The sequence below is a fragment of the Falco peregrinus genome, chromosome 4 (assembly GCF_023634155.1).
Source record: "Falco peregrinus isolate bFalPer1 chromosome 4, bFalPer1.pri, whole genome shotgun sequence".
Taxonomy (NCBI): domain Eukaryota; kingdom Metazoa; phylum Chordata; class Aves; order Falconiformes; family Falconidae; genus Falco; species Falco peregrinus.
This window is the reverse complement of record NC_073724.1, coordinates 67,308,327-67,330,858: the sequence shown is the minus strand read 5'-3', so window position 1 is coordinate 67,330,858 and position 22,532 is coordinate 67,308,327. Positions and strand designations below refer to the sequence as shown.

At 37.4% G+C, this 22,532-nt stretch overlaps 1 protein-coding gene across 1 annotated transcript in view; it reads left to right on the top strand.

Annotated features, from left to right (window-relative positions):
• GPC6 (glypican 6) overlaps nucleotides 1–22,532 on the top strand; it is a 772,836-nt gene that overhangs the window by 398,860 nt on the left and 351,444 nt on the right. The window contains exon 3 of the mRNA XM_055802769.1: nucleotides 19,233–19,624. Within this exon, the coding sequence (XP_055658744.1) occupies nucleotides 19,233–19,624 (392 nt within the window). The remainder of the gene's footprint in view (nucleotides 1–19,232; nucleotides 19,625–22,532) is intronic.

Sequence of the window (22,532 nt, the reverse complement as noted above, 5' to 3'; positions counted from 1 at the left end):
ACAAGCTGGTCATTGTAATCTGAATGCTTTGTAACTATAATAGATAGCAGCTCAGGGAAATGCTCCACTCTATCATCTCACTCATTAGGTATTTCTCCAGAGACAATTTAGAAGCGCTGTATTAGGGAAATAAACATTTAGAACAAAAAAGGAAAAGAGAGTCTTAAGAGGTTAAGAACTCAATAAAAATTTAACATTCAGTCACTGACTATAAATATTTAAAGAACTATTGATGATGATGAATGAAGAAAAATGGCTATCTAGAAATAAAGGATCAGTCAGAAATTCTGACTATATATTTGTAGAAATAAACATTTTCTTTCCAACTAGGCACTTCTATGGAAAGCAGTGCATTTTTTTGGTCTACACAGAAGAGGCCTACAAGGCATGTTATTGCGGGGCAGTGAGTTTAAGTCAAGATTTTTACCATCATTTTTATTGCGGCATGAATAGATTTGCACTTAAAGTTTACAAGTGTTGATCTAAGTAATGGTAGTCTTAAAAGATGGCAATGAATCGGTAATCATGTCTATTTTTAACAGTCACAGATTTATTACTTTCTGAGGTTTTATGAGAAAAATCTAGAAATATTCTGATGCAGAGTTCTCTATGTACACTTACTAAAGATTCCTGTGGCTAAGTACATTAGTGTGTGTAAAAATGTATAATACTGGCTTTAAAAATTACATCTCTAGCACATGCATAAACACGTAAGAGACAGCATAACATGGGTGGTATATAATAATGTTTGGTTGATCAGTAGCTTATTATCTCTTTTCCCCAAAGTTTTACAGCCACATAATCCTATACCATTGGTTTCTTTAATGGTGTAAATCATGTCAGAAGTCATGCTGAGAGGGAAATGAGAAAGAATCAACTGCTTTGATAACTATGATTCACTGCACAATTCAGGTTGATTTGGACCTGTTCCTTAGCTCCTGTTCTTTTGTTTGTTTGTTCGTTTGGGGTTTTGTGGGTTTATTTTATGTGTGCGGAAAGGATCTATATAGTGAATACTGTATGTGTATGTGAGTTACTACACTGGTTGTAGCCCTTAGACTGAAAAACCCATATAGTCATTCTGTCATTTCTGGTGAAGAAGCATGGGGAACTGAAACTGCCTTGGTAGGTATATGTAGGATAACCCTTGGCAGAGGTCTATAATAGTTGCTTTGTGCCCACATGGCAAAGTGAAGAGACCACTGAGGATTTGGATTGCATTCTGTAGCATGTGTGTTAAAGATAACCAAACTCAGGCTGCAGGACTTGGTGTGCAAATAAGAAGCAGAATGAGACAGCAAATAAGTAAAAGACCTAATAACTTTGAAAGGTAGGAAACATTTCTGGCACTTCAGAGTACCAGCAGCTTCCTTTTTTCCTTCTCTGATCCTTCAGAGCCTCTCTGTCCTTTCCAAACTAATCCTCAAGAGGCATGAGAGACGGTTTCCTACATCATATCATTAAGACTTACCTCAGGAGTTTAAAAGCATGTCATTAGCAGTTTTCTTAAATAGTGGATAAAAAATAAAATAAAAATCAATTCAACTGCCAAGGTCGATACCTTCTTGGACAAGATAGGAAAGAAAAGGAAACAATTTTCTGGACACTTTTTGGCTTTGTTCAGAAACAATATAACAGTTTACAGCAGTGAAAGCACACACAAGAGTTTATCTTCCAAGCTTTTAAAACCTGTTTTTAAAATGCTCTTTATTAACAAGTGCTACAACTACTTGGTATCATAATGATTTTTTGTCATTTTGTAGTTCAGTCTAGGATAGACATATAATTTGGGGTGCAACATTTCATCAAATCCATGTTTGTTCATTTGTTTGTTTATTCACTTAAATTATGGGTTTAGTAGTTTAAGACATCTGTATTTAGTTTTTATTGTTACTGACGTTACTTGAGGAGCAAGGTTTTACCAGTCATGTGAGCCTAAGGTGCCATGTTCCTTAAGCACCAGTGTACCGGCAATGAGCATGTAGGTTCTGCAGAACTTTTTCCAGCCTTTGCTTAAATGCCTGTGGCCAAACAAAAAATTGATGTCAGAATATTGTGCTAACAAGAAGCATTGCCAAATGATAAAATATTAATTCCTTTACTCTATATGCAGATATGAGAGAAGAAGCAATTACCCCTACTTTAATTGTTTCATAGATGAATACAATTATTATGTTACTCATTCTGTTTGCAGACTGAATGTAAAAAATAACATCCACATCATATAGTCAGAGATTTCATTTTAAAGCAAACCTTACCAATGTAAGATATATTAAAGCAATAAACCAAGAGATTAAACTTTCATAAACAGTAAGAGCTCATTGTTTTGTAAATGGATGTATAATAACGTCTTTGTAGCTCAAATGAAACCATAAAACTGACTGGGCGCTTTAGTCTTTCTGCAAACTTTTGATTTATCTTTTTAATCACTTGCTAGCCTTTTTTATGACAATTAAACATTGAAAACGGGCTCCAGTCTCCTTGCTGCATTACTCTTATCTTATTGAACTGCTGTCATTTCTTTATGATGGCAAGCAATTTAGAGGTGCAAAATAAAACGGTTAAAGTGTATGTGGGTCCTGCTGCTACAGGTGTTTGTTACTAATGAGTGAAGTCATAGCTGCTGTTGGAATGTGAGATTTATCTTTCTTTGTGAGTTGTGCATCAGAGAGTGGATGGGATACCTCTGAAAAACTGATATAAAGAGTCCAAAATCACAGAAAGGCTCTAGCTAGAGTTTAAATCCATAATATCAGAGTTAATGTTCGAGAAAGTTTAACTAGATTGGTTAACTAGATTGCTATTTTGAAGTATTACAACAGGTGTTATGGTCCATCTGTTACAGGTACCTGCTAATGTTCCAAACATTTTTTTTAAATGAACAGCTGAAACGTAGTTATACATCATTAAGAAAATGCAACATAATGACTGATAAATACCATAACTGCTCTAAAAGAATTAAAGACTCTATAAACCTGCTTGCACATGTGCTCTAATACTCATTGATAGCCATAGCTATACCTAGGATTGAGAAGCAGTTTCTGGAAATCCCCAATTATTTCCAAGTTCTCCAGCTCTGTCTTACAAACAACTATTTTCTTTTTTGTGTGTGTGAGAGAGAGTATTCATGCCTAACAAAAGTTACTATGACCCTCTCTGCATGCATCCCCCCCAACCGCCACCGCCCCCATACACACACGTCAATGTTAGTGCCTCAGGGCTAACAGGACTAAAGAGTGCTAAGAACATATTTTGTCATTGAACAAATCTGTTGACTCAAACTGCCATTTTTTATGTGGTGACTTCTGAGAGTTGAACACACCCTAGAGAAAACTGTTCTCTGGAAGAAGAAAAGTAATAACAACAGCAGAATTTAACTTCTCATTTCTCATTGCAGTCCAGCTACTTGGAAATACAATCCATTTTTTTATCCAGTTCACAACAAGGAGATAATTGTAACCTGGGAATGTTTCAGTGCTGATAGGATTGAGTCTTTAATATTTTTAAATGCTAAATGCCCTCAGTGACTTTTTGTTTCTTCCTTTGCTTTTAATTTCCAACATCCTGTCTTCATATGTTTTATTAAAGCATTTATTGAATTTCACATTCATGTATTTAAAACGCATTATTTTAGTCTATCACATCAATTACTATCTGCATCCGTTAATGATTTTTTCTGCCAAATATAATCAGCAGGGCTTTGCAAATAAGTCTAACCTAAAAATAAACCGGAGGATTAACATCTGGATATCATGGAAGAAAGCAATAAATCCTGAAATAGCATCAGCTTTGAATTCTGCCTTTTTAGATTACTTTCTATCCACAACTCATGTCAGACTGTCTATTGCTAGGGTATCCCTACTGTATGGTATTAATTTAAATAATTTTAGTTGTGTGTTGTTCATGTAAAATGGAATGAACAAAGAATTTCAGGACAGAGTCAGAGATTTTTTATTTCATTTGTTTAAGCTACAGACACTACTTGTGCATAGTTTTTGTGGTATAATTGTTTGGGGTTTAGTTCTGCTGACATTATGGCGGGTTAGCAGTGCAGATGATAACAGTTGACAGTGCCTGTTGTGGAAGTTAAGAACTAGCTGACTAAAAATTATTATATACATAATAAAAATTACAATTACAAGATTTAGAGGAAACCTTGTAAATAAACCACAAAAAGCTAGATTAACATAATGTTAAGGGTCTGATTTAATCCCACAAATGTTCAAAGTTAATGGCGGAGAGCCTGATGTTACGTGTTTTAGGCTAAGTGTCCCTCTTTGGAAAAGAGCTTAGTCTGACTATTGTGGTTGTTTCTGTGTGTGATTAGGCCAGCTGCATTTAAATCAAATTAAGTCCTTTGACTTTTCTTTGTGTGTGCTTGCAGATCAGGCTTTATAAAACAGATTACTGAGCACTCAGCTCAGCAGTTATATCTGGAGCTAGGTCTGATGCTAGATTTCATGATTCCACGTACCTAGTCCTGGCTTTAAACCAGAGGATGAGCTCCTCAGTAATTCTTTTATTTGCAAGTGTATTTCCTGAAAGCCTACAAGACTAGCACTGGCGTTTTGACTTGAAGTAAAATGTTACTTTTTTACTTGTATAATTTGGATCAAGAGGCACTCACGTTTATATGAAGGAGTGCTTTTCTAGAAACTAGAATCTTTCAAGTTTTAACACACGCTGTGTTCTGGAGATTAGTCTGTGAATAGTCTGTCAGGCTGGTCACGGTGACTGCTTCCCTGTCTCTCCTTCCTCCACCCTAGCCCTTGACTCTTGCAGAGTTATAGCATCTGCCTGCAGCCCAGGTTGTTAGTTGTACCCTTCTCTACAGCAGCTGATTGGGAGATTTGATATTCCTGAAAAGTCTTGATTTGAGGCAGTCCCCTTCTGTGTGAACAATTTAGGTAACACAGACCTTAATTTTCTGTTCTCTGGCCTGTATGATCCTGTGGCAATTTCATAGCCCATTTTGCATCTATCATGGATAGACAATTAGACATAGCTTGATAGAGTTGGCAGTGAAGTGGCAAAGACAGATGATTATCTGAAAAATTCACATCCTCTAAGAAAAAGACTTAACTCCTCAGTTAAGCATATCCTCCCACCTTGTATGCCTAAAGGTTACTTCACATATATTTACAGAAAATTAATGTCCGATGCTTAGTACTGAAACTAGACAAAGAAACACATAAGTTCACAAGGTCACAAGATCGCAGGATTCATATGTAGTGAGTTATTTCTTGGCATTTTTAAAAACACATACCATAAAATTAGTTTCAAGAGCTTCTTACTATAAAGGAGAATAATGACAAGTGAACTGTCTATATTAAAACTTCATGAAAACAGAAACAGTTTTTGAAATATTAAGGAGTCACTCAATTATGAAATTTAAACAATGTAAATGGGCTCCAGAGACATGATTGCAGTTCTAGGAATAGACTAGTTTGTGAGCTGTCACAGCTGAAATATTCAAAATGAGAATATATTTTTCATGTAGTTTTAAGGCTTTAAAAACAGTGAAAAAATCTTTATTTCCCAGTTTCCAGATTTCAGACCTAGTCCAGTACACATTTTAGATGCATATGCCATCAAATCTGTCCTACTTAGTTATCATGCAAACCCATCAACCACTGAATTTTAGATATGATTTAGTTTTCCTTGTTTTGGGAAACTAAAAGAAAGCAATCTTACCTCCAAAGGATTTGTTATTCTAAACTCTCATCCCTATAAATATTCAAGAAACAAGTTATGTAGAAGAAATACAGGGTTTAATATTTCTGAGCAAATTTAAAAAAAAAAACAAACCTTCTACAGTATACCTTTTTCAGTGCTGCCCTGGATCTGAGCACACAACATCCGTCTGACTTTCTCTGAGGTTTCATGGCTCCTTTTATGTGTACTTCTAAAGTGCTTCATTTGCTTTTTGTCCCCTCTTTCCCTCTCTCCTCTGGAGAGGAGTCCAACTGCTAACATCTACACACACAAGCCAGCCTCCAGCCTCCTGGCTTATTCATGGAAAAATGCTGTAGTTTGCATGCACTATACATGCCAGTAGCTTTAGCTGTCTGGTTTATATGGGCCTTTTAATTCCTTTAATCCTACTCCTAAATGAAGGCCAGACATTATACTCACTGACTTCAATATTTTTTTCTTTCAGTAGGTATAACCAGTTTTGCTTTATTAAACCCCAGAGCTAGGTCAATTGGTATTTTTGAATAGGTGCAAGCTACAGCCTTAGAGGTTGCTGGAGATTTTACCCATTTTATCCACATAGGGTCCTAACCGATGTATGTAACATCAAAGACTGCAACTGTCATCTAGAGGAATCTTCTTTCAGCACCTGTAAGAACCTTGTCTTAATTCCTGTAGATACATGACGTAAATATTTGATTTGTAAACACTTCTGCATAGTTGTGCTCGACAAGCACATTAAAAATAGTCGCTCATGAGCTACAAATCTCCTAACTTGCAGCTACTGCATATATTGCACAGCTGGCTGTCATGATGCTAGCAAGATTTTTGCTCCACGATCAAACAAGAGTTTAAAATTCAAAACATTCAAAATGCTTATCATTGCTGTAATTTCTATGCCGTCCTGAAAATGCTAAGAAAAACTTTTCCATCACCCACCTAAGACGTACTTATAGCAAAGTTGCCAGCTCCGTGCTGAATGAGTACCTTGCTATTTTTGCTGAGCTAGACCCTTGCCGAACTCTGCCTATTGGGGCCCGCTTAATTTGAAATAGTTGGAGCACTGCACAGAGGCCAGACACAGAAGGACACAAAAACTACATTGGCAAATGATCTGTCAAGTGACCCATGAACAAAATCGAGATTGAGTTGCCCTTTGAAATAAACCTATTTGAATTTTATTATCTCTAGAGCACCTTGTGTCTCTAATCTTGTGAGAGGTTAGTATTCCATCCATCAGAGCAAGATTAGAGCTCTAGCTGATGCCTGTGCTTGATGATAACTGAAGGCAGCAGTTGGGGCTGGAGGAAGGAGATTCATTACCATCAGCAGTTCAAAGAAAGACTGGGTAAACAGATGCTCAGGGAAACATGTTCACAATATAGACCAAATATATTCCAGGTCAGGATAGCAGGAATCAAAGGGGCAGAATGTCAGTGAAAATTTAAACCTTTTAACAATAATCCAAGCAAAGCAATGTTACCTTATTCCCATCCTTTTCTTTCGTGTCACAGATTAGCAGACCCAAATGGCTGCTGCCTACTAGGCTGAAATGTTAATCACTTCCTTGGCATATCTATCAAGAAAAATCTAAGACAGAAGGAATAAATAAGAAAATAGTAAAAGAAAAAAGTTCAGGACTCATGACCACGTTAATGTCCACCTGATATGGATAGACAGAAGCAAAGAATGCAGATTCCATGAGATGTTAAAAAATAATGTTATATTTTTACTAATTCAGAAGTTCTCCTTCTCCTACCTCAGGTAAAAATCATTTCTCAAGTGTTATGTCTTTTTAAAGCTTACCTGACATTTTGAAAAAGCTTTAATGAGAAGGCATTGGTTTTCCATGTCCTTGTTTGCCTGAACCTTCTAAATTTTATATTATGCTCTGAATTATATATATGATTAAGTTAATAACAGTGGTGACCTTACTTCTTGTTTTAAAAACAGAAATGTGATTAAGTTCTGTTCTGTGGCAATGTCAGCTCCAGCCATATGATTGCTTCAAGAATATAGAAGTAATCCAAAGGATTAAAATGTGTAGTTTTCTAATCCTTTAGTTGCTCCTGGTGGGTCTGGATTTGTGCCTCTGGCTTTTCTATCCATCCAGAGCAGACCATATATTTATGGTCTCACATTTAGCTTTGAAGGATAACGAGAGGCCCTTCGGACCTGATGCCAATGTGTCAGCCAGCAGCAAAATAACATGAGACTGAATTTTTTATTTGCTGTCAAAATTCATAACATCACAAAGGAAAAAGAAATAGAGGGTTGCTCTGAGATTTTCCAGAGACAGAGAAGCAGTTGTATGCAAAGTAGGAAGCTGTTTAATTCTTAGGTCATAACCATAGTGTAGTCACAATTTTTCTTTTTTTTAAAAAAAAAAAACCAACAACCAAAACCAACCAAAGTAAAACAATGCCAAAATAAATTTCTATTTGTAGTAGATTATGCTGATGCTCAGAGTATAAGGAATCATGACTTTCAGCTAAATCAGATTAAATCAGACCCTGTGACAGAATGTACAAACTTTGAGGCTCCTCAGAATAAGTAAAAATGTTTAGAAGAGGCTAATTTTAAACGAAAAACATGTAATAACAACAACAAAGTCCAGGGTATTTATGGTGTCCTGAAATATTTCTGTATAGCTCTGGTTTCCAGAGACAAAAGCTGCTGTTTCTGTGCAATCAAGAAAAAATGATTTTTCAGTACCCACTACGGTTACATTTCCAGCCACATTAACTAACTTTTACTGTATTAAGGGACTAACCCTATAAACTATACATGGGTGTGTAACACTAATTAAAGTGCTTAATGACTAAATACATATTAGGTAGGCTGTATGGCACCTACTGCAATTGTTGTGAGATTAAACATAAAAAAATCAGTTGAAATGTATTATACATGCACATTTTATCAGCAAGTCTGAGTGAACATGTGGTCTTTACAAGAGAGGAATATGCGACTAATAAAATAATGCTTCTTCAGTGAAAGTGGAGAATATTTTCTAGATAATGGGTTGAAAAAGCAATATAATTTAATGCTGAACCCTAATATAAAAGTCACCTATTGGAAAGACATTTCTAATTATATGGTTTGTAAATGTGGAAGCACTTAAAGTATAAGGCCATCTAGGCTACATAAAATTATAATGTACTTATGAAGTTTCTTATTATGGAAAAGGAGCAGTGTAATTAGCATCACCTCATATATAGCATACCTAATGTTTCCATTTTTCAGAAGTTATCACTGTTTTAGAATGAGTTTGAATGTCTTCTCACAATTATTTAGGTCTTCATTCAAGGAAGTATGTTGTCTCAAAAGACAGAAGATGTGTTCTCTTTTGCCTCCTTTTCAAAGAAATCCCTATTTTTCTCGCTCTACTGATTTATCTGCCCCTTACCACGTCATATGTCTGAATGTTTCTCCCCATTTGGATGGAGGAGTGAGCAAGCAGCTGCGTGGTGCTTAGTTTCTGGCTGGGGTTAAACCATGACAAAACAGTTAGTGGGAGTTTCAGCTCAAACATGGCACAGCGTTAATGTTATGGCCAAAAAAGCTGGAGAAATACCAGAATATTACACAAGGAAATAGTGTCTAGCACTAATTCTAGGCATCAAGTGGGAAGACTGTGCTACCAAAAATGACCCAGAATCTTCCCTCCATTCGGCTCAGGAGGAAGCATTGGACACCAATGAGGAAAATATGGTCTGTGCCTGCACTCCCCAGTCAAACTGTCAGATAAAAACCATGTAAAAATCATGAGGAATTACATCTGTCTGAGAGAGAGGGATAAAATTTGTATAGTAGGGATGACAGACACCTGGGTCTGAAGGCTGCAGAGAAGATGGAAGAAGCATTAAATGGCAGAAGGCCTGGAAATCCGGAAATAGATTGCAGAGCTCCTGGCTCCTACTGAGCCACATTGTTTCATCGCGGGAGCATAGGAAGGAATCAAAGCTATTGTTTGCTTAAAAAGTCAACAACTTGTGGGTCCATTGAAATATTCTTATCAATTTGTTCAATAGATTCAGCAACTCATCAGTACATCAGCATAGAAGCACAAAACTTTGGTACCACTACCTGCCAAATCCATTTAGATGGAAACACCATATGCAATACAGCAGCTAATAAATGGGACCAATTCCCCAAATAAACTTGTCCTAGAAGTTTTAAGGCTACTCCTGTGTAGTTCAATCAAAGAAAAAGTAGACTTTACTGTTTGAAATCTAATGTAACCCTAAATATATATCAGTCTTGCAAAGATAGTTTTTCAGTTCATTGTACCATATCTTACATCTAAGTTTCCTTCTGACTAGAAACCTTTCCAAGTAGACTCACTCTTAGGAGGGAAAAAGGTTTCTGTTGAGAAGGTAGGTCAGACAAAAATCAATCATGCAGCATCCTAATCCAGTGAACTAATGTCTGCAGATGAAGATTTGTGTTGACTTTAAAGCTATTCAAATACAAACTTTGTTTTTTTAATCCTGATCTTTGAAACATCCAGGTCGGAAAGTTTATTGACTTCACAAATCCCTGTAGGGGACCCAAGGTCTTTCTACCAGCTCATGAACACAGATCCAGAAACAGAAAGACTGTTTTCTTCAAAAGTAACAGATCTTTTCTTTCATGTGTAGCTTCTCAGACACCAACGCTTTTATCCTTAACCTTAATCCTTAACTTTATCCTTAATCTATGATTTTATGCATTCCCTTAAGTCACTGATTGCCCAAATCTGATCTCTAGGACCGTTGCTGCTCCTTAACTCTCCTACTATTAACTTAGGGGAAAATAATTTATCCCTCTAACAAACTGAGAACATGTAAGTTGACTTCCTGACATGTAAATGGGCTTAGTTTGATGTCACAAAGGAAAAATAAAGGTTGTTCCTTCAGTGAAGTTTGACCATGTAGCTCAACTTACAAGCAAGCAATTCAGACATACCTCTGTATTATTACAGTAAAAAAATAGTACTGTGTGGAGTGTCCAAATAGTCAAAAAAACAGCTGGGATAACAGCCTGGATTTCGTACTGCTTGGCCTCAATGGTGCATGGAGTTCCTTTGAGTGTGGATGTAGGGAAACTGGATAAGCTTGAAAGTAAGTTAGTTATCTTGGAGGTATTTTTATCTTTTTTGTTAGTGGTGTTAAACCATAACAGAAGTTATTAGCTGCATTCAGGGGTGTCCGCAAAAACCATCAACATGACTTCATTACCTCTTAAATTGCAGACTTATATACAAAGTTGATTTTATATATATAATCATTTCAATAGGAAGTCAAACTTCAAACTGTTCTTACAGCAGGCTTCTGCCAGTTAGCTCACATAGAAATCTTTGCAGTTATTGCACTAGTGTCTGTCTCACATCTTAGAGGGTTTTTTTGATGTCATGTACTGTTTTCTTTAGAAAAACTAAAATGAGCTTGTTTCAAAGAGGGAGAAAGGTGAGATGAGATGGAAAGGAAAACAGCAATGGGTTTACAGCAGTTACATTAAATAAGCACAATTGTGTAAATACGCCTTAGCTCTCTGCAGTTGCAAGTGTGACATGCAAGTAGCTACAGTTCTAATTTGAAACATACCATGATGCACCCAGCCTGATCTGTTTGATACCTGTCTTTCCACACTGGGATTCAGGAGCTGCACTTCCTACTGGATACTTCGCCAAATGGATGCCATCCAGTAGATACTTAAAAAAAAAAAAACCTCTCTTCTTGAAGCTGAATAATGCCCAAGGACTGGCTTTCAAACTTCTCAATGACAGCTCTTCACAGTAGTCTTATTTTGTTTAAAATGGGAGGAAGAAACAAAAAAAGACACTATTCTAAAAGAGGCAAAGCAGGCCTCCTCAGTACTATACATGCCTAAGTCCAGGTTGAGATTTCTGCCTCCAAAGGCCAGTTCCAAAGTGTTGCTTCTGTCAGGTTGTGCTTAATCGCCACATTGTAAATAAAAGTCAGTGAAGATTTTTTTCCTCTGGCCAGCCAGAGCCTCCTTCCAGACAAATGACTCCTGCCCTTTGTCAGTTCAAGCTGTCTGCCCTGAGAACAGGCATGAAGGCATGTAGTGACTTCAGTGCCACATTCCTCCCCAGCACAACACCTGACCTCTGAAGACCGCAGGACTGAGTATAGAGATAGCAAATGCTGCCTCTGTTTTGGGAGCTGCTTGCCAAAAAATTGCCTGCTTTTTTTTTCTTCTTCTTCTTTGGACAGAATGTGTGAATTATTCTGGCTTAAATTGGTTTTATCTGGTTTGTAGCAAGGCAATTTGTTGTTAATTTCCCCCTGTGTCCTCTGGTCCACCTTACACTTCCCTGTATTAAAAGTCAACAAACTTTTAATGTGTTTAAGAGATTGTTGTAGATTATAGGCGTGACAAAGAATTTTCATACAAAATGTAAAATGGTAAATCTCCTTAACTATTGAACTGGATGTTTAATAACCTCTAGTGGTACGTTGGGAAGAACAGAACAATCTCTATATTTTAAAACTATTGTTGCACTGAGCCCCTTAGTTTATATATTGTTAATATCATTTTCATGAAAGCTTTAAATGTTTTTCAGAATAAACTGTGGTGACTCATGAATGTTTCAGGAGGTGTTATGCATTTTTATGAACATATGATGTAAAATTCATCATTCTAAAATTCACAGATACCCACAAAATGCTACATGCCTCTCTTTGGTCATGGATATTCATGACAGTACTACTGCTGTAAGCATTTAAATGCCCATTCATAAATATTCTAGAATGTTGCCTTCTGATGCCATGTAACATTTTGCTTACGTTTTATGGGTACTTCATTTGGGCATTTTCCACTTGATAATGAAAGTAGAACCTTCAGGGACAATTATTGCTGTATATATAAATTATGGGTAAAGTTATCTCATTGCTTTGTTTTTATTCCTAGCATTTTCTTTCTTGGTTATTGCCATAAGTTCAATGAATTCTTTGAGGGGATCTTGGGAATTTCAGGTTTTGTATTTATAATCAAGGATACCTCATCAGTATAAAGTACCAGATGCAACAGAATATGATCTGACATTCTAGAGAGCAATAAAGATTTCAAAGAGTATGTGTTAATATCTAATTTAATAGTTCCTATGTGAAAGTGATGTGTTTCACCTAGTTACAGGATAGTCTATATAGCATCAGTGGCAGGATCAAGTCTCCCTTTTAGAGATACTCAAGTGTTAGTAAATGACCTTTTGCAGTGAAGAAACAGTAAGTTCAGCATTTAAAGGTTGCACCTGCATCCCCTGAAGTTGTTGATGATGTTTTTATTGATTTCAGTATTGCAGAATAAAGTCTTATAGACCTTTATCACTGCATGTAATCAGCTTTGAGTAGATGACAGATCCTTTAACTCTATATTGATGTTCATTTGCACAATAAGTTTTTTGTAAATTGGCATTAAATAATGCCCTAAGTTCTTTGCCAGGTTAGGTTTCTATTGTGATAATGGCATTTGATGTTTACATATCAGCCTAGCTTTTTTTCCATTTGCCTGCACCTGATCTAACCTGTCCAGCTGAGCCCATGATAGATGTGTTTGTGTTTCTTCCCCATCTTCCTGTCCCTTATTTAGCACAGGACAGTGCTGTCTGCATTATCTCTGTGCTTCACAGTGAGGAGCAGCTAAGGATGGAGCCTCAATGGTCTGCTTCCCCTGGCTTTCCTTCTTTCCTTGCAACAGCCTGACCCATAAGGGAGAATAAGTCATAGACTCTGGACAGGAGGCAGAGAAGAAGATCACAGTGAATTATATTCTGTTATCAAGTCCTGCAGTAGTCTGAGAAATAGAGGGATTAAAGAGGGGAGAGAGACCCACATCTTTACTCACAACCTTTGAGGCTGCACTGGCTTCTAAAAAATTTAGTAGCATCAAAAAGATTTCATAATGTCATGATATTTACAGATATAGGACATTCTAGAAAGGTATCGATATCCATTAACAGCTAAATCACTTCACCCATAAGTTATATTACCCAAGACCTAAGTAGAGGATGTAAATCATCTATTCTAAAAATGTGTAATTATAGCACACATTTAATTATTGACTTGTATTTCTTAGCTTTAAATGCAATGTATATATATTCAAAATTAGTTATAAAAGGAGAGCAATTTTCAACAGACCTCATCACACTGCAGCTTTTGTTGTTCCTAATGGGATATGAAATTTGTTTCCCAGTTGAAAAGTCAAAGCTATAACAGAATTTTTAAATTAGTTATTTAGGCTCACTAAAAAGTAATACCTATGCACTGGTAGCCTGATGCATATGATTTGTTCACTCTTGAATATAAATACAAATGTAATGTCAAAAACGGGGCTGGGGGTGGGGGTGTGTGTGTGGAAATCTGCTCTAAGTATTCTCCTTACAGCAATTTCTGCTCAATCAGGAAGGTAGATTGAGTTATTTTTTGTTCTGTAAGGTTAGTTATTATTAGAAGAAAGTCTCTGGAAACCTGAAAAAAAAAAAGTTGGAAAATTAAAAAGCATAGAAACCACAAAGGTTAATGTCACTTGAATTTCCTTGAGAGAAATCACAACTCACAACTTTCACTAATTGATACCATAGTGAAGTATTTTTAAAAATATTTTTAAAAAAAACAAAAAAAAAACCAAACCCACAAAAAAACCCCCTTTGCAAGAATCCTACAAAAAGATGAAGAGTTCACCAATTTTTTTTTTTCCAGAATGATTTCGTGAACAACGAGAGACAGAAATAGGGTGGGGAGAGAGCGGGGGAGGGTAGAAAAAGAAAAGGCTGCCATTGATGTATGTCATGAATGTAAGTATCTGTACTTAAAGAACCACCAAAGAACCTTTCTGTCCAAAAAGGTAGTCAGCTTACATGAATTCTAATATCCTTATTTCCATGAGCTTTACCAGGACTGAGAAGTTCAAAGATGTGGGATGAAGTTAGATAATTAAAGTCCACATAGGGTGTAGATGCACACACATCTTCACAGTAAATGGTAGATCACTAGAATTTCTATGTCTCAGTCCTCAGAGCTCTTTGAAAATCAATGCCCACAAGCAGGAGAACAAGGCTATAATGGGGAACTGCCTGTATGTTTTGGGTGGTGTTAGTCAATGATGGATGAAATCAGTATGCCACCCTGAGCAATGCTGTCCATAAAGGCTGATAAAAAAATCAGACTTATATCCCTGTCCAGAATCTCTTAAGAGCTCTGTGCAGCTGAGTTGTTTTTTTCTCGGGTATCAGATGCACCATGGTATAGCATTCAGATCTTAAGTTCTGCTAAAAAGGAAAGGTGAGCAGAATATATGGTAATTAAATGAAATTTCCTTTTGGTCTTTTTGGTCTTAAAGCTCATACATATCTTTTGGGTTTTGGGAACTGGACAATGCTTTTAGCTTTGTATCTTGTGCTATAGTTAAATATTAGTTTTGCTTACATTACAGATGGAAAACAAAATATATGGGAATTTATCAGGCTGGGAATGATTATAGAACATCAGCTCCAACATAATAAACCTTTGTTTATCTAATAATTGCCTCTAGATGGCTGGGATTATATTTTGTTGAAGGCAATTATTACATCACGTCGTGCTGCAGTATTATCCCCAATCCTGATGCACTGACTTATGATGACAACTAGTCATCACTTTGGAATTAAGCTAGGTCCCAGGTTGAATTGCAGTATGACACTAGATTGCCTATGTTAGAGTGAGAAAGGCAGCTCTCAGTTGACAAGGTAGTGTGAGAGTTAACAAGACCCAGTTTTTAGTCTGAGAGCAGTACCTACCATTCAATAAGAGAGTAGTAATGCATTTTGTCCTTTCACTAGAGACAATTATTATATATCAAGCATCCTGAACTTACAAATTATGTTTAAAAATGAAAACTAGCTTAAGTGTTATCCATTGACTGCAAACTCACCATTTAAGCCTGTATAGGGTATGTAATGGTTTGAAATAGCAATCTTTTCTCCCTCTTTTCAGTAGCTCAGTGTGCCTTAGACCTCGTCCTTTCCAACTGCCTCATAACCAGAACCTTCCTGAGATCCTCCAGCTAATAAATGAAAGCTGTATAAAGCCATGTTTGCAACATAAGACATACCCAGGACATATTCTGTCATATCAATGAATCACCACTTAAAATTAAGAAAAAATATTTCCAGTATTAACACTGCTCATGACAGCCTATTTTGGCAGCAAAAAAAATCACAAGATATATATTTTAAAACACTGTGCAGCTCTGTCTTATATATATTCTCCTCTCCCACCCTAGTACTTGAGTGCCTTCCAGAAGCACATTAAGCAACATGACTAATGTCTGTCTCATCTTCATTCTTTTTCTTTGAGCTGAAATATTACATTATTTTTCAAAAGCTACCTGCAACTTGATGAAAAGTCATCTTTGCAATGAACATAAAATCTTTAAATTACTGTGAAGACCATGGAAATATCCAACCTTTGCAGAAGCAAGCACAGTTTCTCCTGACGTAAGTGGGCAAGTACCCAGTTACGCCAGAACAGTTTCTGTACATATGTATCACAAAGCAGACTACTTTCTTAATGTATGGAAGATTTGTGGACTAAAAAAGCAAGTAATCCTTCACAGAAGCATTCATTTTGCTGGACAGCAGTTCACTGAGAATTTTTCTAATTAGTACAACAAAGGAGATCTCTTTCTCTCTGGAACTAAAAAGGTATCCAATTTTGTAGTTGGTGCTGCTTTATTATCCTGGTCCTGCATAGGCTTACTGATGCAAATAACTCTCTTTAACTGACTGTCTTTTGTATCAAAGCATACAGAAGACTAACAGTCTAACTTTTTAATGACATAACAACTTACTCTAGGCAATAGCTCTCAAAGACTGGAGACCTATGAAAAGACTAAAAATTAAACAAATCTGCTATTTAGAGGACTTTAGCTTTCCTACAGAATGTGTGTGTATGGTGTCATGTCTGGACTAGCGTGAAATTTAAGCTTGTGGTGTTACTGTTGTTTGTACCACTGTATAAATAAAGATTGTGACCAGCATGGACCACATTGTGCCAATGCTGTACAAGCACTGAATAAAAGTCCAGCCCTGCCTGAAAAGTTTGGTTGGCTTCCAGCAAACTGACTGTGAGATTGTTAAATAATACTCCCCTCCAAAAAAAAAAATAAAATAAAAATTAGTAGGCTAACAACCTCAGAGAAGAGGAGCTGTCACGAAACTTGGTTATGCTTTGCTGTGACTGACTTATGCAATGGTCTGATCTTTTTAAGATAAATAGTGTCATTTCCAGTGTAGCTACAGACTGGGAGGAGCCAGCATGTGAATTGCTTACAGCAGTCCCCCCAGCATACAGAGCCTTATGGAGGAGGAGGCAAGGGGCCTGGATACATTGCTTTCTTGATTGTCTTTCCCAGTTGTTCAGTTGCACTAGTCTGAAAGCCTGGCTTCAACCTTAAAACATATTTTAATTTCAGCCCCAAGTTCTCTGCCATCTTTTAGCCTTCCAGAGTCTGTGACTAGAGAGCCAGATGTATTCAGCAGCCCAGCTAGTGTGCATTATTTCTTAGAAGAAATGCTGAGTGTATAAAATAGCAATCAGGATGATTCAGACATCAAGGATACCACCAGGTCAGGGCTAGCAGTGAAAAACAGCTTCGTTTTGCTTTTGTCTCAAACAGCTTTGTCAGAATTAGTGGATAATTTGGAAAAACAACAAAGACTGTATGTTGTGGACCTCAGGTTATTCTGGCAACAAAGAATCACAAGAATTTCTTTTTCTGGATTTTGTGATTTTGTTGGTTTGGGGTGTTTTTTTGCTTTTCCCTACATAAAGTATTTGACAAAAGCATACTCTTTTCTAGTTGCATTTTTTTCCATATGAAGAGTTGCAGTTTTAATGACAGTTTAGACATTGGTATATTTATTAGAATATATTTTCCGTTTAATAAATTCTTTGATGCAGTATGTTATCAATGTTCTGTGTACACATTCTCATGGTAACCCCTTTGCAGTTACCTGGGAGATCAAAGACAGCAGCTCTGCACAATTTCTGCCAAAAAGAAGAGACTCTTTTCTTACTGAGTCATTGTAGACTGGTCCACGGTGTTCGGTGGATTCTGCCTTCAGCTGATCACAGTTGCAAGTCTGGAAATTAAGTGTAGATTTTTTTTTTTACATAGTCTTAATTGCCATCCTGTCTTTAGCATTGCAGTGGTTCTTCATTTTTATCAGTCACTGTAGCCACAGCAGAAACCTTTGTTAAAAAGAGTATTCACATTACAGCTTAGCCAAGACTGTAAGAAATCAGCACATCCCTGCGGTTAGCACACATAGATGTGTCTATGGACAATGACCACAAAATTAGAATCTGGTATCCCATGGTTGGCTGCATGATGACTCCTGCATCAGTGCAAATCACTTAATCACAGCAAATACATGTGTTTTGGTGAAGGTATGGCCATCTCTGCCTTGCTGCCTGCAATGCCCCACTTACAGGCCACAGCTGTCAGTGAACTCTTTTCCATAGGAAGTTTAAGAAAGTTGACAAGTGACCCCTGTAGGAAGATGGGGTCCTCTAAAAACCAAACCTTCTGAAAACCAGCCTGCTCTTTTCAGATGTGTTTAAAGAACTACTGTACATGCTCAGTGAATTTCTTGGGAAAACCTAACTGCCATATGGCAGTTAAAGGATCTTAACAGAACAGATGACTGCATATTTCCACTGTATGCCATGGGCTTAGCTTCCAGTAAGAATAAATTCCATAAGCCCAGATTTAGAAATAGGGTATGGTTTGGGCCTAAGTAGTTAAAAGGCACAGAAGCAGTAAAGTCTGCAATCCTTTTAAAAAACCACAAGGTCTTCTGTTCTAAAACCAAAAGCTAGCACAAACTGGAATTAGTAGGATGGCTGTGACATGTCTGGTGGAGGATTCTAGTACTTCAGTAGAGTAGGCAATGATTGAAAATACTAATATTTTCTTAGTATTACCAGGACATATAATACTTTTAAGAGGGATTCTGCTCATTTCCAATCAGGTGTCTTTCACATTCTCTTCAAGAGTATTTGCAGATAAGTTTTCAGATTTATTTCCATGGTGGTATTCTGCATTGTAAAAAAACAGAAAAATTGAATTGATCATTATCTAGCTATTCTAAAATCATTACGTTTTCATTTAAATCATCGTATGAATGACTTGACTTTTAGTTTAAAAGATTTAGTATACTGGCTGTGGAGGGTATTGCAAGGGACAGGGATTGCTATGTTCAAATAGTACATGAAGTGGAATTACCCTCACTGAAATGCTTTTAAATGGGTTTTTCATGTTCAGTGTTGTAGGTTCTACATCTTTCTACCTTCTTGGGGAATTCATGTTATACTCTATTTTTCCTTATCTCTAAATAAAGCTATTTCCTATCCAAATAGATGTATCTCACTAGTAAAGCACTGTAGTAACAACATATTAAAACAAACTTTAATAATGGTAACATAGGAATGCAATCAGAAAACCTTTTGTACCTTACTAGTATATCCATTAACACCTGCTTGTTCTCCCTGCAGAATTTTTCCGAGAACTTCTGGAGAACACGGAAAGATCCTTAAATGATATGTTTGTCCGGACATATGGCATGCTGTACATGCAGAACTCAGAGGTGTTCCAGGACCTCTTCACAGAGCTGAAGCGTTATTACACAGGAGGCAACGTGAACTTGGAGGAAATGCTGAATGATTTCTGGGCTCGGCTGCTGGAGCGGATGTTCCAGCTCATAAACCCCCAGTACCATTTCACTGAGGACTACTTGGAGTGTGTAAGCAAGTACACAGACCAGCTGAAGCCGTTTGGAGATGTACCCAGGAAGCTGAAGGTTCAAGTGACTAGAGCGTTCATTGCTGCACGGACCTTTGTTCAGGGGCTGACAGTAGGCAGAGAGGTTGCAAACAGAGTATCCAAGGTAATCTAAACTCAGGGGGGAGGTTAAGCTTGAATCTGTTTCAAACTTCCCAGGCAACTGAAATCTGATTGTGCACTTTTTTCTTTTTTTTTAATACTGAGGGAGAGGTTGTTTGCTTAGTTGTTTTATAGGTCTGCTGATATACCCATCCTAAGTTTATAAATAGGGGCAACAGTTGTTTTTAATTCCTTCTGGAGTTATTAAGGCAACACTGACTGGAAAGCATTTCTCTGTGCTTAGGACACAATGAAATACCAATATACATCAATGTTATAGGATGGTAGTGATTGTCATTAGTAATTCAAAACCAGCTACTTCTATAAAAGATGATGATAATGTTTGGAATTTAAATGTTTTAAGCAAATTTATGCTGTTGTTCATTAGGGCAGTGCAGCCCTCACAGCATTCATTCATCACACAACTGAGTGATGAATTTTGTTAGAAATGTCTAGTCATGTTTTTGATGAGAAAATAGACAAATAGTGACACCTCTGGAGCCTGAGCTTTCCCAAAGGACAGTTTGACTCACATTTATTTTAGTTTTAATTATTTATCTATGCAAATATTTATGACGATTATAATCCTTGAGAGCTTCTCATAATTAAAGCTATGGAAAAAAACATGCACAAAAATAAGCCATCTGGGTACCAGAAATGTGCCTGAATGACTTTCTCTTATACAAACTCTTATTCAAACTCAGGTATATTTTTCTGAATTGCTGTTCCAACTAGATACTTGTTCTGTGATCTGGCTGTTTCATAGTCCTCATAGTGTATTTGGACCTTAACTATATTCTGAATTCTGAAATGCTCTAGTGAGATCCACTATGAAATGCACAGATATCACTTCTGAACAATAACTGCATGAATGATTTTGATGCTTGCTTCATGCAATACTTTCCTGCATTTACAAGCCTAAGCCATCTAAGCCATTCCTCATCTTCAAGAGGACTGGCTTACTTGCTTCATTTAAATCACAGCCAGAAGGTGAGGTAGAGGTGGAGCCAATATATTGTACAGTAGACTGCATTTCAAGTACTCAACAAGATAAGGCTTCTGAACCTTTCTTATCCTGTATGATATGATATTTTGCAATTACAAACTCAGAAACAATGAAGCCAGAAAGGCAGTCATCAACTGAGAGCCTGATTTTATGCCTAGGAAATTGCATGGGAGGAAAGGGTAATTTTGCATTTAAAAGTCAGTGAATTAAACACATGATCCTGGTTGCTCAGCTAGAACCAAGGTCTCTTCCTCCCAAGTGCCTTCAAGGGCTATATGGTTACCTTCCCTTTTTTTCTGCTACTGCCAGTTCTTTCAGTCCTTTCTGAACAGTGACAGGGCATCAACGTGAAATCCCGGCCTGCCTGGTCTTGCTGGGGGCAGGCACAGCTGTTGAGCCTCCAAGTATGCAGAACACATACATCTGCAGCCCCAGATTTCCTCTGAAGAGCAGTGATGTCCCTATGAGTCAGGTTTTAAGTCAAAGTGCTGAGCTGCCATGTCACTGTTGTCAGTAGGCATTAGGTCTTCTGCTCCCTTGCTGTAGGGAGTAAGCTAAATAATTCCTGTAATAGATGTGCAATTTGTGGCTCCCAAACAGATAAAGGTACGAGTTGTCTCCTGAGATGTCGCTTTCCCTGTGTGTGTACCTGACTGTACAGAATGTACAGATGTCTCCTTTTTCACATACCAGGAAACATTTCCATCTTCCCTGCTCAATTTTGCGCACATAAGCTCTTTCAAGAACAGGGTTTATCACAAGTTCGCTAAATGATCCCATGATCCTATAATGAGAACTGTTAGCTCTGTAATCAGAAAGTGAGCCTTTTTGTAGTGTTACTTGAGGATGATAACAATTACTCAGTAATGCTTCTGGGTTTTTTTTCTTTTAACATGAAAGCAACACTTCAAAATCCTTAAAAGTTCTTGGTGGTTAGTGCAAGATACAGTACAGATTCTTTGCTTTATATATACATAAATAGTGATACTCTGTTAGACAGCATCTAGAACACCGTGTTCAGTTTGGGGCCCTTCCCATACAAGAAATATATTGATGAACTGAAGCAAGTTCAGTGGAGGCCACCAAGCATAATCAGGGCTGGATTACTTGCCCTGTGAGGAAAATCTGTGGGACTGGGCTTTGTTCAGCCTGGAGAAGAGGTGACTTCAAGGGCACCTAGCAGCAGCTCCTGGTGCCTGCAGGGGGGTCATCAAGGAGATGCAGCAAAACTCTTCACAGTGAGATATGGTAGGCATGAGTTGAAACAAGGCCTAGTTCAGACTGGATATAAGGAGAAGCTTCAACATGAGGATGATCAAGCAGTGGATTAGTTGCCCAGAGAGCCTGTGCAGGTTCCATCCATGGAGGTCCTGATTGTACAAAGCCCTTTGGAGTTGACCAAGTCATGCTGGTCTGGGTACACAGCTGACCTTACTTTAAGAAGCAGCTTGGGCTGAAGATCTCCTGAGTGCCCTTCCAACTCGAATTATCATAGAATCCAATTTGGATTGGAAGGGACCTTTAAAGTTATTTAGACCCAACCCCCTACTGCAATGGTCAGGGAGATCTTCAACTAGATTAGGTTGCTCAGAGCCTTGTCCAACCTGTCTTTGAATGTTTCCAGGGATGGGGCATTTGCCACTTCTCTGGGCCACCTGTTCCAATATTCTACCACCCTCTTGTAAAACATTTTTTCCTTATATATAGTCTAAATCTTACCTCTTTTATTTAAAACCATTACCCCTTGTCTTATTGCTGCAGGCCCTGCTAAAAAGTTTGTCCCCATCTTTCTTATAAGCTCTCTGTAAGTACTGAAAGGCTTTAATAAGGTCTCCCTGGAACCTTGTCTTCTCCATGCTGAATAACCTCAACTCTGTCAGCCTTTCCTCATAGGAGAGGTGTTCCA